Genomic DNA, 15444 nt, shown 5'->3' with positions numbered 1-15444 from the left:
GTGCTTCAGGTGCACCATGTTTCCAGTGCATCAATGATTTCAATGCTTCAGGTTCATCGAGGCACCATGCTTTGAGTGCCTCGATGCAGCGCTCTTCAACACAACATAGGCATGCACTGATCTTTTGGTGCTTTCATGTACCATGTTGGAATGATGCCTGCACCGATTGCACCACAGAGGAAAAGCCCAATGATTCTGGCACAGATTCACCTTGTGAGGATTGCTTATGTTTCTTTGATGCAGATAGGGCCAGTTCAAGGGAGTGATGCCTCTAATGCATTGATGGAGTCTGGGCAGCTAAATTCGACCACACAACCCTAGACCCTGTGGATGGGAGAGTTTTGGAATGGCTTCAACTCACAGGCTTTCCCAAGGAGGCAGATGCTGCTGCACTACAGGAGGAAGATTTACTGACACTCCTGAGAGATTTATGCAACTTTTCCAAGCACACAGCTTTGGAGCGCTGTGAGTACGGAGATATCCGTCCACAGGCTTTACGTATTTTTTGGTCATGGTCTGGTCCCAGACAGTGGTAGAACAACTTGTGACCATCAGTGAGGGTCATTACTTTTCCACACAGGAAGTTTTTGAAATCACTCACCATTATAAACTTTTGGTGCAATATCCTGTGAGAAAAAAAGTTTCCTCTCCATTTTTATTTGTAACACTTAAAAGTGCTGTTTGTGTGGCTGCAGAAGCAGTGAGGTAAGGCAGAATAATATTCTTGAGGGAAAATTACAAGTTTGAAGTAAAAATTAGAGGAGAGACGAAGTATACATCCATAAGTTAGCTCAGACAAAAAAATGACTGAGGAGGCTCACAAGGCAACACTCGCATGGGAACTTCTGCACATGCTTAGTAGAGCTAAACGCTCTACAGCTTGGAGAGACGAGCCCATTCAATGCCACCGGATGATGTCACCCACATGTAATGGCTAATGCAGCCTGCTTATCAACAGAAAACTCTGGAATAATCAGATTTTCATTATAAGTCGGATAAGTCTTGGACTTTTGTTGAAAGATTCATGATTTTGAAAGATTCATGATTTTGAGATTTAGATTCGATTAATTTTTCACCGTTATCCTGTAAGTTTCACTAAAATTTAAGGAGCTTTTCCTCAGTTGAGTATGAATCTTGATTCTTACTCCTAGCAGCAGTTTTATGAAGTCTTTTCCTTCCTTTAAATAACTTATCTTCAAGGGATTTAAAATATTTTGTTTGTTTTTACTTAGTACACTCCCCTTTTCCTCCATCACTTTTTTTGGTATTTATCTAGGGTTCCTCACAGATAGAGACAATTGTTCACAGGTTCCTGAAAGTAATGAGGCAAGGAAAAAATCCTGTTGTGCTAGGGTTTTAGAGTCTGCTGCCTTCTTGACTGTGCTACGTTTGCTCCTTGGATTATCCCCCAGTCCTGTACAGCTGCTCCCATTTTATGCTTATAGAGGAAAAAGGCCATCATAAAATCAGGATCCTGAGTGAAAGAAAATGCAGCTGTTGCTCTTTAGAGCACATCCTTTCATCTCATGAACATCAGTTTTGCATAATCCTTATGTCAGTCCAATAAAAAGTAAAACAAACTGCAATCTGTTTTTTTCCAGCACCAAGTTGACTACTAGAACTCTCCACTAACAAATGCTCTGGGCATCAACTAATTTGTATTTTTTTGGGGGGGGGGAGGAAGGACCCTGGAAATTTCCTCCTGCTCCTTTGGGCTTCCAGCTTAATTGGACCCAGAGCTGGGATCCGGTACCATGAGTCTTCTTTCTCAACTATCCATGGATTTTTCTTCTATTTGTTATTCCCTTCCAATTTGCTTTGGTCCAATCATGGCAGCAACAGTCCTCAGCCTATGGCCATGCACCAGGCCTTATTCCAGAACCCTGTAATCAATGGCCTAGATCTGGCCACTAGGTATCTCCATGACATGATAACTGGGACCTCCCTTCTGCCTCTGTGGCATCCTCAGCTTCAGCTGCCACGTGGAGCAGAAGGCCTGGGCTGGAAATCGAATGCAAGTCCGCAGCCCTGCGCCCACCCAATTAGAATACTTTGAAGGGCTTGTGTTAAAAAACAGAATTTGACTGTGAAACTAAGTATTATAGTACATAGGAAATGCTTTGGGAGTCAAAGTTTGATATAAAAAGCCGTAGGGCCACTGTAGACTGTGTTTGTGCCTTTCTGAATGAACATAATAGCTGCTCAAATAACACTGACCACACAAACTATTTTGTGTTTGCCAAACACACATTCAACTAGTGCAAATCTAAGTTATTTTTTAACCATCACATCTATTTACAACTTCATTTTTCATGCTTTTCCCTCAGCCATAGTAAAAAGCAATTTTAAATAAAGATTTCTTTTTCTATTAGACACCAGAATTCTATGACAGCTTTAATTTCCTTGATTTTTTTTTTTTTTTTTTTTGCTGCTGCTTGTTTAGATGTGTAAAATGTTCACAACCAGGCACCTTTTGAAATAGACACAAATTTCAATTATAATGCAGATACGGATCCTTCGCCGCTCTCCATTAAATTCTCTCACCATTGTCAGTTATGTTTGCTGTAAGATATCCTACAAAAAAAAAAGGTTTAAAAATTTAGTTAAAATAGGGGATAGCACAGAAGGAACAGCAGTCTTAGGACTCGCAGAGGCAGTTTTCAAAAGCATTGATCTGGGTAAAACAGTACGACAGAAAAATTGCCCTCCTCAAATGAGGCTAAATGTATGTGAATCTTACATAGGGGCCGAAGTAATAAGAGCAGCGGCTAAACAGGCGCTAGTTATGAGCGTGGGTTTAGATCACCGCTCACGGCTAAAGCTGGCACTTCCGCAGGATGTAAAAAAATTAATTATGCAAATGATTTCTGCGCAGAAATCCGCACACTCATGAAGAAATGCACGTACATAAGAGCGGTAAGGCCCTATGTAATAAGCAGCAGCATCCATGCTGAAAAACCCGCGCTGATAATCTGCGCATAAAAGCGAGCGAGCTAATGGGTCTCCCTATTCAGTGGAAAGTACGATCTTGGTATTTTTAATATTTTGAATAACTCTGTGTTGCAGAAAAAATGGCAAATATGTTCATGGGTGATAATTAACTGCAGGGCACTGAGATAGGTGCTCAGCTGGGCAGGAATCTGGATGCTAGGATGCCCAGAAAGGCGCCACTCTGGATGCTCGGACGCCGAGACAGGCGCCCAGACCTGCTACGACCTCTATCACCTGCCAAACCTTCTGCTGCTGCCCATCCTTTGGTGAACCCATAGGATAAACCACAGCATCAGGAACAGCTGGACACAATCAGAAATCTTCATCATCAAAATCACACCAGAGCTGCACGGACACACAACCACATCGCACCAATGCAACCACATCACACCAGTGCAACCACATCACACCAATGCAACCACATCGCACCAGTGCAACCACATCGCACCAATGCAACCACATCACACAAATGCAACCACATCACACCAGTGCAACCACATCACACCAATGCAACCACATCGCACCAGTGCAAGCAATGGACTAAAATGGCCCCTGAGTTGGCGCTAATTTGTGCCCCGACCATGGCGGTAAAAAACCTGCATTAAAAAGCCCACACTAGCATACGCCTAGCTCCATGCATTGTACATGATTTGCATGCATTTGTGCAGAAAAAACTGCAGGTCTGTAAGCGCGCTTGTACGCGCTTTTTTCTCGTGCACAAAACCCTTATTACATCCCCGTACGGGGCTTTGCATGGGAAAACACGCATGCAAACATGTGTACATGTGTATACAAACCTTCGGCGGCTTCAGTGCACCTTATTACATCGGCCCCACAGCGTGCATATTTTTTTAGCAGCATAAAAAAAGAAGCATTCAAGTCAAGGGAGAAAACCAATTTGGGGCGGATTTTCAAAGGGTTACGCGCGTAACCCCAAAAACCCGCTCCTGCGCACACCAAGCCTATTTTGCATAGGCTCGGTGATGCTCGCAAGCCCCAGGGCGCGCGTATGTCCTGGGGCTTTGAAAAAGGGGCGGGGCTGTCTGGGGGCGGGGGCAGGGTCGGAGCCTCCAGGCACAGTGGCCATTTGCCGCTGTGCCCGGGATCGCGGGCTGGCCGTTGGCCGGCATGCGCAATCTACACCTGCCCGGAGGCAGGCGCAACTTATAGGACAAAGGTAAGGGGGGGGGTTTAGGTAGGGCTGGGGGGCGGGTTAGGAAGGGGAAGGGAGGGGAAGGTGGGAGGGTAGCAGGAAAGTTCCCTCTGAGGCCGCTCCGATTTCGAAGCGGCCTCGGAGGAAATGGAGGAAGGCTGCGTGGCTCAGCGCACGCAAATTGCACAATTGTGCACCCTCTTATGCGCGCCGACCCTGGATAAAATCAGGCGTAGATTTGGGCGCGCCAGGTTGCGTGCACAAATCTACGCCCACGCGTAGTTCTTAAAATCTGGCCTTTTATGCGCATGAGATTTCTGAAAGAGCACATGCTATTTTGCCCCCAGTCAGCCACCTGCAAGAATGGTAGGTACAAAGTATGCATACTCTTTTGGTGCATGCATATTTTGCATCTTAGCATCTTCAAAAGGAAACTACAAAAAGAACGTATTCCAAGTGTGGTACAGCATAATAACAATCAATAAATACAGCATAATTAACAATCAACTAAATCAAAAAAATAAATACAAATACAGAAGACCAATAACAATAATAAATGCAAAGAAGAATTTCTCTTTGCAAATTGGTACAATATATTGAGCTGATATACTCCACTGAAAATTGCCCCTGAATAATTATATTTCATAACAATTCTCTATTCTTATTTTCTTATTAAAAAATAATTTTAATTCATGGATCGCTATGAATAAATATGTCTTCAATGACAACCAGAAAAGTAATGACTGTCAGGCCTACTTTGATAGCTATCATTTATTATTAGAAATTAAGGGGAAAAGTAAGATTGTAGTTATAAACTAAAAGGCTGATATATTAAAAAAAAGTAATTTCCTAAGTAATTACCTAAGTTAGGCACCTATTTTCAGCTGAATTTGGGAATCTAAGTTTCCAGTATAATATTCACCTAAATTTAGCAACCTAACTGGGTCATTTATCTTTCGCCTTAGGTCGGTAATGTGCCTGCGGTGGATTAATCAGCGTGCAATGCGAAAAATAGCACGGGTGCGATAAATGTATCGTGCATTGCGGAAATTACCTATGCGATGCAGGAGCAGGGAAATTAGCCTAACCACGCCCCATTTTTATCACGGGCGCTATTTCCGCCTTAGTTATAGTATTTTGATGAATCTGTCTATAATTCTTAGTTGCCTAAATTTAGACCTGCTATTCATTTGCCTAGATTTAAGTTCCTAAGGGGTCATGTACTAAGCATTTTTCCCATAGACACAAAATGGGAGAAAACCTTTAGTAAATGACCCAGGCGACTAGCCCTGGGTCATTTACTGAAAATTAGTGCTAAGCACTTCACTTTGAGTCCTTCCACTAACTCCCTCCTGTAGCCACCCACATTTTAGGATCCTAGGAAATTCAGCCCTGGTAAATTTTCAAAAGGGTCACTTTAGGGCCTATCAAAGTTAGGAACTTACTTTGAAAACAATTGACTTCTAAACTATGAAATCTTGATATATTTTAGGAAAAAAAGAAGCATTGAACCAAATCATTGCCATAAGGGGACATTAATTTGGAAGCAACATCCATTTTAAACACTATAAATAGGAGGACTGATTTTAAGAGCGTTGTATCGATAGTGACAAAATCACAACAGGAAGTTTATGCATTCTGATAACATTAGAAGCCAAGCTTTCTACCGTTGCCCTGTCACACTAAACAAAATATTAAAAGACGGATGTTTAGAACAGAGGCAAAGTGGCTTTAAAATACTCTATGAAAGTCCAGCTTTAAGGGTTTTTTTAAATCTCTTAGTATAAAGCTTGCCGTTGTCCAATACCACGGACTCCAAACTATTCTGCAGTAACATCGGTACAGCAGGTAAAACTCAGCACGGGTGTACCTTCCAGAATCTGAAGCAGCTCGTATCCTACATCACTGCGCTCCTTCAGACAGTCATACAGGCTTCTGACTGTGGCTTTCTTCTGTTCCTTCTCACGCCACAAGGCCAACATCTTGAACTTCTGGACTGTGATATCTTCATTCTTTTCCTTAATTTGATCAATGTCATCCATATTTATTCGGAGATAGGAGACACCAAGCACTTGCCAGTCCTTGCCCAGCTTCTTGGCAAGGTCCATCAGCTGTTGGTCAGTTATCGTGTACTGTGTTAGATCGTCTAAAGGCATAAACCATAAGTGTAAGTGGTAGTATGCTCTCGGTCAAAGGATTTTGGAGGATAATTTTCAAACAACTGCACGCGTATATATGGCCGCGTGAAGATTTACGATAGTGTTTTATAACAAGTGTAACAGATACTCCCATATTATGAACTATGCATACCTTTACCCCACAACATACACGTGTATGTATGCTTACATGTGAATACATTCAACGCACTGAAAACCAGTATTTCAATGCATTACATGTGAGAGCTTTTCCTACCAATTTAAAAAATATGCGCATACATATTTTACATACAAAAATAAAGTAGGACTCACTCCCGTAATTCAGGATTTACACGTCAGTACATTTTAAAACATGCACCCATAATTGAAATTACCAGTTTTACCAGTTACTCCGCAAGTTTATCCAGTCCATCTCCAGGTCATCGAGACCCTCCTGGTTCTTTAGTTTCAACTCCCCACAGCCCACCCAGACCTCCCATCCAACCAACAGTACACAATAAACACCTTTTATTATCACTTACACAAAATAATTAGCAGGTGTAAAATGACATAAATTGGTAAATCTATGCGTATGTCTTTTAATTGTTGGCCTCTCAGTAGAATGCCCAATTTTTTATGCATATATTTTTGAAGAAACCCATTAACTGCTATCAATCAAGTTGACTTAGGGAGTAGCCACTGCTATTACTAGTATCAGTAGCGTGGGATCTTCTTAGTGTTTGGGTACTTGCTAGGTACTTGTGACTTGGATTGGCCACTGTTGGAAACAGGATGCTGGGCTTGATGGACCCTTGGTCTGACCCAGTATGGCAACTTCTTATGTTCTTATGTGTATGTGCACGCAAAGGCAAAGATATGCCCATTATGTTAGATGTTTATAAAATAGCATGTACATGGGTAAATGCTACTTATATACATATATGCACATTTTTACGTAACTCTTTGAAAATTCACCCCTTAATGTACTGCAGAAGTGGGAAAAATTTTGTTTTCTCCTTATACTGAGGGAAAAGATGGACAATCTTTGGGAAAATGTCTCTTCCCTAAAGCTCTCTACCATGGCTGAAGAGGAAGTTAATGAAGCTGTGAGACTTTCTCACAGTTTTGCTGAAAGATACTGCTGACCCATAAATCTGCAGCTGAGAAACTGAAGGCGAGGAAGAGATCCAGCACAGGCCCCTGGGAGTAACTATCTTGGCAGGATTCAGTATCCAGTGGGCTCAGCTCCTGTCCTACCTTCTTCACCCCTGTACTTCAGTAACTGTGGCATGGTGTACTCTAGCATAAGAAAGACTGTCTGTTTCATTTATTTTACCTTTGCAGTGTATTTTCCAGCTGGGCTGTGACTGTTCTATTTCTTTATCAAGCTGTGATAAGTAAACAGATTTTCATTTGGAAACTACCATCTTTATTGTCCTGTATCATGATTTCAACATAGGGAACAGCACTATCCTTTAACTGGGATGACCCTAACAGAGAAATCTGTCCCCCTACGAGAAGGACCCCAGAGTGACCGTGCATGCCAGGTGGTTATATAAGAACAATAAGAAATACTGTACTGGGTCAGACCAATGATCCAGAGAACCAAGCACCCTGTCTCTAACAGGAAGTTTCCTCCAGAACTAATTGTGTCATGCATACTCCTATACAGGCATGCCTGTAATGGTTGTCTCCTTTTTATTATTATCTAAAAAGCTACTATTTCATAATTATTTTGAACAATACTTCAATGAAGAACCCCTTCCAGATATTATTATCTCAAGATCCCTAATGAAATGACAATTCTTTCAGGAAAGCCTAATTTGCATGATTACGGTTTTGTGAAAAACCAGAATAAACAAAAGAAATCTATAGCAGTGTTGTGTTTTCACTCTACCAAGAACATGCTGCAAATTCTTGCCTACAGATTGCTTGGCAGAATGTGAAACAGTTCCCTCTAGTGGGTAATCAGCTGCATACTAACTCTGGGCCCAATTTACTAAGAGGTCCATATTCAGGCACTGTCCAGATAGCAAAGTTAGGCCTAGATTCATCATTCCGCAAAAAATATAAACTTAACCGGCTAAGGGGGTCAATCTTTAAAACGCGATGTGGCCTTATCGCGTACGATAACGCCCTAATGCATGCGATAGCGACCGCATCGCAAAGTTAAAATTTAAATGAGGGAAAGGGGAGGGCAGGGTTAGGAAAATTTTTTTCCGGTACCGCTGCGGGCGATAATGTTTTAGACATTATCTCCGGCAGTAGCGCCAGAAATAACACCACCTTTTATGGTGGTGCTATGGGGGCGAAAGTGTGCACTGTGCTGCAACTGCGGCAGGCGAAAACGCACCGCTGTGATGAGGCCGGGTGTACACGCTATCGCCTCGCCGCCCCTTTTTTCTTTGCGGCTCCTCATTCCACTATATTTATATAATATATAGCGGAATGATGAATCTAGGCCTAACTTTGGAGTTTTATTTAATAGTGCAGGTGCACTACTGAACATAGCCGGCTGTCTTAAAATTAGCTGGCTAACTTTATCTGCCTAACTTTAGGACAATTCTTAGCAGGCTAAGTTATCCAGCTAACTCTGAGTTAGCTGGCTAACTCTGAGTTAGCCAGCTAACATAGGCCTGGATTTATCAAAATGCACTAAATATCGCATGTGATAGGAAAAGGGGTGTATTTTATGGTAGTAATACCTATGTGAAGCACTATCTTAGTGCAAATTGCAATAACTTTTTTGAGCTTTGTGATAAGTGCCAGAATTCATGTATTTCCTACATACAACCACTGGGGAGACCATGTTTAGTAGGGAGAGAGAGAGAGAGAGAGAGAGAGAGAGAGAGAGAGAGAGAGAGAGAGAGAGAGAGAGAGAGAGACTAGCCATAATGCCCTCATGATAGGTAGGTATTTATATCTATATAGGAGACCCACCTAGTAACTCGAGGTGTTTAGGTATTAGTGTAGGGGTTAGGGGCCACTTTGACATTCAAAGTGAGACGTACGAACAGAAGAGTACACTCTTGTGAAGATTTGATGACCTTCGGAGTGAGGAAACTCACCCAAAGATGAGATTTGTGCAATGTTCTCTCAACCTAGCTTGATGTTACCCAGGTAGAGAGTCCATCAACCTAGGCTGAGAGAACACTGCACAAATCTCATTTTGGGTGAGTCTCCTCACTCCGAAGGTCATCAAATCTTCACAAAAGAGCACTGTTCTGTTCGTACGTCTCACTTTGAATATCAAACCTAACCCCTACACTAATACCTAAACCTCGCCTCGAGTTACTAGGTGGGCCTCTCATACAGATATAAATACCTAATCTAGCATGAAGGCATTATGGCTAGTCTCTCTCTCTCTCTCTCTCTCTCTCTCATTCATATATATATATAGCTTGGTTGGCAAATATTCTCCCCTTTTTGTCATTTGCATCGCACCAAACGTTATGGTGCTTTCTCATGCATTAAGGCATTTTTTTGCATGCAAAAATGCCATATAGCACTTTGATAAATTAACCCTTAGCCAGCTAACTCAACTCCTCTCATTTACACCCCTGGAATACCCCTAATTTACCCGGCTAAATTGTAGCCAGTTATCTTAATAGCTGCCTAGAATTTAGCCGGATAAGTGTCCAAATCTTCATTTACCTGTATAACTTTTCAGTTATCTGGCTAAATGCTTTTGAATATGGACCTCTAAATTTTTCCCACACAGGCAGAATGGCAAAACAAGCCTTAAGAAATCAAAACCAACATTTGTAGGTGGCAGTTTTTGAAAACTATACATAGAAACATAGAAATGACAACATAAAATGACCAAATGGTCCATTCAGTCTGCCCAGCAAACTTCTTAAGGTAGTAACTGCCACTCTGTTCAGGTTGCTCCCATGTAACTGCCGCTCTGTGCATTTATCCCCATATCTTATGATAACCCATAAAAATTGCAGCTAGCATCTTTTTTTCACTGGGTGATGAGCTTTCTTGAAAATTCAGACAGTGCTGCTTGACGTGCTTTGCTTATGGACTTGGCCGTAGGAGCAGTCCTGTGCTTTTTCTCTTATGTCTGCGAATCAATAACCCAGACCATAGAAGTCAGGGACATCTTGGTTGTTGCCTGAATCCAATTCCCCTTTTCACCCTGCCAAAGTGGGGAGCAATGTTGCAGTTGCATTTAAAGCATCAAGGCTTATTGGTTAAGGTAGTAATCTCTATGCTTTCTGCTAAGGATAATAACTGCCGCACCAGAAAGTTACCCCCATGCACACTTTCTTCATTTCCTTTAGGACTTAGCTGTGGAAGCAGTCCTGTGCTTTTTCCTTTATGTCTGAATATCAGTTTGCCAGACAGTAGACGTCGGTGCCCTTGATTGTTTTCTAAAATCCAATCCCCTTTCCCCCCACCATCTAAGGGGACAGCAATATTGCAGTTGCATTAAAAGCATCAAGACGTATTGGTTAAGGGAAGTAATCTCCATGCCTTCTGCTAAAGGTAGTAACTGCCGCATCAGCAAGTTACCCCTCTGTACGCTTATCTCATTTCCATCTTCTAGCTTTTAGAGATCCACAGTGTTTATCCTGCTGTATTACGCCTCAGTCTATAGTGCAGCAAACGCTTGAGAAATAAAGGCCCCACTTATGGCAAGGGAGAACATCAAGTTGGCATTTCAACTGCTTTCTGCAAGGTACTGAGATGGGGGACAAGAGCGAGCCTCGGGATGGTCACGGTTACCCACGGTAATTACTGTACTGTAGTGACAATACATTTCAATGTAGATAAGTGTTGGATACTATTTAGAATTACTCCTTTAAGGGCTCCACCTTGATCCCTTCCCTACAGGTCATGGATGCTTTTGAGTGAATATGTTCCAGATGGGCTTGTCTGACACACCTGGCTATACATGCAGGGTGACCTTACAAACCCTAGGCTATATTATTACAGAATATCCCCCTTTTTTTCATTGCTCTGGTGATTTACATGCACTTCATGATAAAAAATAAAGTTTGACGTCAATCTGTCACCTGTGAAATATGAGAATGGCATCCTAGTCATACAAGAAGAATGAGCAAATTGTTCTGTCCTAGCAATCTGCCCTCTTCTTAGCCAATACGTTATAAACTCAAGTTATTGAAACAAATACAATTTTCAGTTCTTTACTGCATGGAAATAAAGGTTAATACATTTTAATAAAAACATTTATTAAACATTCTCCACTGTGTGTGACTTAGGTTCCACCAGTTAGTTCTGTTCAACACTAGCTCAGGCACGATAGCTCTCACTATAAATCATGATAACAATAGCACATGATTATTTCAGTTTGGGACCAAAATATAGTTACAGAATTCACCTGGGTGCTTTATAAAAAATGATCTGAATCATTTTTGACTTGAACTATACAAGAAGTAAACCTCATGCTAACGGCTAATTTTTAAAAGCCCGGGGCACTCAAAAACCAGGAGATACGCGCGTGGCCAGGGGCAGGGGCCGGCCGGGACGGTGGCCATTAGGCCCTGTCCCGTGGAAGCGCACGCTGGCAGCCGGCCGGTGCACAGAACTGACTGCAGCTCATCAGAGCGAGCAGGTTTTAAAACAAAACAAAAATGGTAGCAAGAGGGATTTTAGGGGTTGGGGAGGAGAAGGGAAAAGGGTGGCAGAGTAGGTAGGGGATTAGGGAAGTTCCCTCCCAGTCCGCTCCTTTATTTTATAGCATGCACACGCATGTGCAGGGGGGTCGCGACTCGTGCCAGCAAGGGGGGTGATTTTAAAAGAACAAATGCGCGGCGACACGAATGGCCCATTCCCAGTTCCCTCCCAGTCCACTCCCTCGTGTGTGGAGTCGCGTCCCGCTCACACATGCGCGCGCATGCTACAAAATCGGTGCATCCATGTGCGCGCAGGGAACCGCGTGCAAGCGTCTTTTAAAATCTAGCTTTGCGAATTCCCTTAACCAGTATAAACAATACAATTATGAAAAGTGTGCCATACTGTGAGCTATACAGATACGCTACCTGAACTCGATCTTGCTCTTTTATTGCAGAAACCTTCTTCTGTAAAGCTGGATGATTTCCTTCGTTTACAGCCTAAGGAATATATCACAGAGTTGTCTTTACTTTTGTTATATTGTCTACAGATGTCTCCAGTGCTAGAGTATCTCTGTTCAGTGGGGAGCAAGCACTCAAATCACAGTCTATGCTGAGGCAAGAATAAATAAACAATGTTTCCCAGGCATAGGCTCTGCATAGTAAACCATGTATTCAGCTGCTTTAAGGTAATTTCATTGCACAGAAGCAAATACATGCAAAGTTTGATTTGCTCAAGCATACCCTGCCAGTGTGTGTCATCTTCTAAAGGGATATAGGCAGCAATTCCTGCCTTTTTCCCCTCACAACAGTATTCCCAGTTTCAAAAAGTAAAAAAAAAAAAAAAATGTCCGGAAACGTATTTTGTTTTATTTCTCTCTGAAGCCAGACTGCATTCGGTGGTGTCCTGAGCCATACCATAGAAATGCGTGTTTACAGCACGATGGGCCAGACAAGTAAAGCACTCCGGATGAAGGAAACAGTTTCAGAATTCACAATTTGCAGCACCTGCTGAACGCTGCTAAGAATTATAATTTAACAAAATAGGAATCTTGTTTTAACATCAATTACCATGGGATAAACTCTCATTCATTCTATACCAAGGGTTAGGTGCAGATTGCAGTAACATGAGACCAAGGATCCTCCTCCATCAGGATTTAAGACTTTTCCGCCTGCTGACTCAAGCAAAGTTAGCCACTGATGTCAAGCTAATTAGGCCTTCCCACCCACTTGAGTATTTCATTAGCAGTGTATTCTGAAAAAGGACACACAGAAATTTAAATGTCACAGTAAAATATCCATTCACGCAGCTGAATATATCACAGTATTTAATAGCTGACATGACCGACGTTCACATTTGGAATCAAGGATGGATAGTGCAGACTGTGTTAAAGTTAATGGATTGATAATTGATTGTAAGACACAATTCCTATTCCATTTTACTTTCACACAGTTTGCATCAAGGGACTTACAAAACAAGTACCTTAAAGGACTGGGCTGACCGCAGCTTGAAGAATCCTTCTTTGTAACTTGCCATCTGCAGTTGAGCACTTATCTATTCTATGTTTAATGAAGGTATATATAGAATGCCAAGCAAAAGCTTGGCATATTTCTTCTGCAGATACCTATCTCTGCAGAAGAAATATGCAAAGTGAGCCTGACTTCAGTGCCGGGAAAAATAGTGGAAACTATTCTCAAGATCAAAATCACAGAGCATATAGAAAGACGTGATTTAATGGAACACAGTCAACACAGATTTACCCAAGGGAAGTCTTGCCTAACAAATCTGCTTCATTTTTTTTGAAAGGGTTAATAAACGTGGATAAAGGTGAACCGGTAGATGTAGTATATTTGGATTTTCAGAAGGCGTTTGACAAAGTCCCTCATGAGAGGCTTCTACGAAAACTAAAAAGTCATGAGATAGGAGGCGATGTCCTTTCGTGGATTACAAACTGGTTAAAAGACAGGAAACAGAGAGTAGGATTAAATGGTCAATTTTCTCAGTGGAAAAGGGTAAACAATGGACTGCCTCAGGGATCTGTACTTGGACCAGTGCTTTTCAATATATATATAAATGATCTGGAAAGGAATACGATGAGTGAGGTTATCAAATTTGCGGATGATTCAAAATTATTCAGAGTAGTTAAATCACAAGCAGACTGTGATACATTACAGGAGGACCTTGCAAGACTAGAAGATTGGGCATCCAAATGGCAGATGAAATTTAATGTGGACAAGTGCAAGGTGTTGCATATAGGGAAAAATAGCCATTGCTGTAGTTACACGATGTTAGGTTCCATATTAGGAGCTACCACCCAGGAAAAAGAACTAGGCATCATAGTGGATAATACATAAAATTGTTGGCTCAGTGTGCTGCAGCAGTCAAAAAAGTAAACAGAATGTTAGGAATTATTAGGAAGGGAATGGTTAATAAAACAAAACATGTTATAATGCCTCTATATTGCTCCATGGTGAGACCGCACCTTGAATACTGTGTACAGTTCTGGTCGCCGCATCTCAAAAAAGATATAGTTGTGATGGAGAAGGTACAGAGAAGGGCAACCAAAATGATAAAGGGGATGGAACAGCTCCCCTATGAGGAAAGGCTGAAGAGATTAGGGCTGTTCAGCTTGGAGAAGAGACGGCTGAGGGGGGATAGGATAGAGGTCTTTAAGATCATGAGAGATCTTGAATGAGTAGATGTGACTTGGTTATTTATACTTTCGAATAATAGAAGAACTAGGGGGCATTCCATGAAGTTAGCATGTAGCACATTTAAGACTAATTGGAGAAAATTCTTTTTCACTCAACGCACAATAAAGCTCTGGAATTTGTTGCCAGAGGATGTGGTTAGTGCAATTAGTGTAGCTGGGTTCAAAAAAGGTTTGGATAAGTTCTTGGAGGAGAAGTCCATTAACTGCTATTAATCAAATTTACTTAGGGAATATCCACTGCTATTAATTGCATCAGTAGCATGGGAATCTTCTTAGTGTTTGGGTAATTGCAGGTTCTTGTGGCCTGGTTTGGCCTCTGTTGGAGTCAGGATGCTGGGCTTGATGGACCCTTGGTCTGACCCATCATGGCAATTTCTTATGTTCTTATGTCTGCTGCCCTCCCCATATATTGGCCTGTCTCTGGACTCTGTTTAGATCTCTCGAACCACCTAAGTCCTGCCGGCTGCCGGAACCCAAGGGTAAAGGTGAAGCTCTAGCCTGGCTCACGTCAAAGCACATTCTCCAGTTGCTAACGCAGGTCTCACGAGCTCACCCCCAAGGCTGCATCTACTGCATTGCAACACAAAGGACTCATGCTCACTCTGCTCCTCACATTAGTAAAGTACAAGCATTCAATGTATTAATATATGTGGTTTCAATGCATTGCATGCATTCATGCATAAGCCTATTTACATGCCTATGTTGCAGGGTAGAGATACATATATTTTATAAAGCATGCATATTTAATATGCATGTGTTTTAAAATACTATAGTACATCTATATCATATATATATATATATATATATCTATCTATCAGATCAGTCCTCCAATTACTAATTTTCTCCAACATAGACTACTGCAACTCTCT

At 41.8% G+C, this 15444-nt stretch overlaps 1 protein-coding gene across 1 annotated transcript in view; it reads right to left on the bottom strand.

Moving 5' to 3' along the window:
- Positions 1-2393: 2393 nt before the first annotated feature.
- Positions 2394-15444, bottom strand: part of CARD8 (caspase recruitment domain family member 8) — a 97512-nt gene continuing 84461 nt past the window's right edge. The window contains exons 18-20 of the mRNA XM_029617376.1: positions 12291-12362; positions 6015-6290; positions 2394-2574 (exon numbers count right to left, since the gene is read on the bottom strand). Coding sequence (XP_029473236.1) covers positions 2531-2574; positions 6015-6290; positions 12291-12362 — 392 coding nt within the window. The 3' untranslated portion in view covers positions 2394-2530. The remainder of the gene's footprint in view (positions 2575-6014; positions 6291-12290; positions 12363-15444) is intronic.

Source organism: Rhinatrema bivittatum, chromosome 9 (assembly GCF_901001135.1).
Source record: "Rhinatrema bivittatum chromosome 9, aRhiBiv1.1, whole genome shotgun sequence".
Taxonomy (NCBI): domain Eukaryota; kingdom Metazoa; phylum Chordata; class Amphibia; order Gymnophiona; family Rhinatrematidae; genus Rhinatrema; species Rhinatrema bivittatum.
This window is presented reverse-complemented; position numbering and strand designations above follow the sequence as displayed.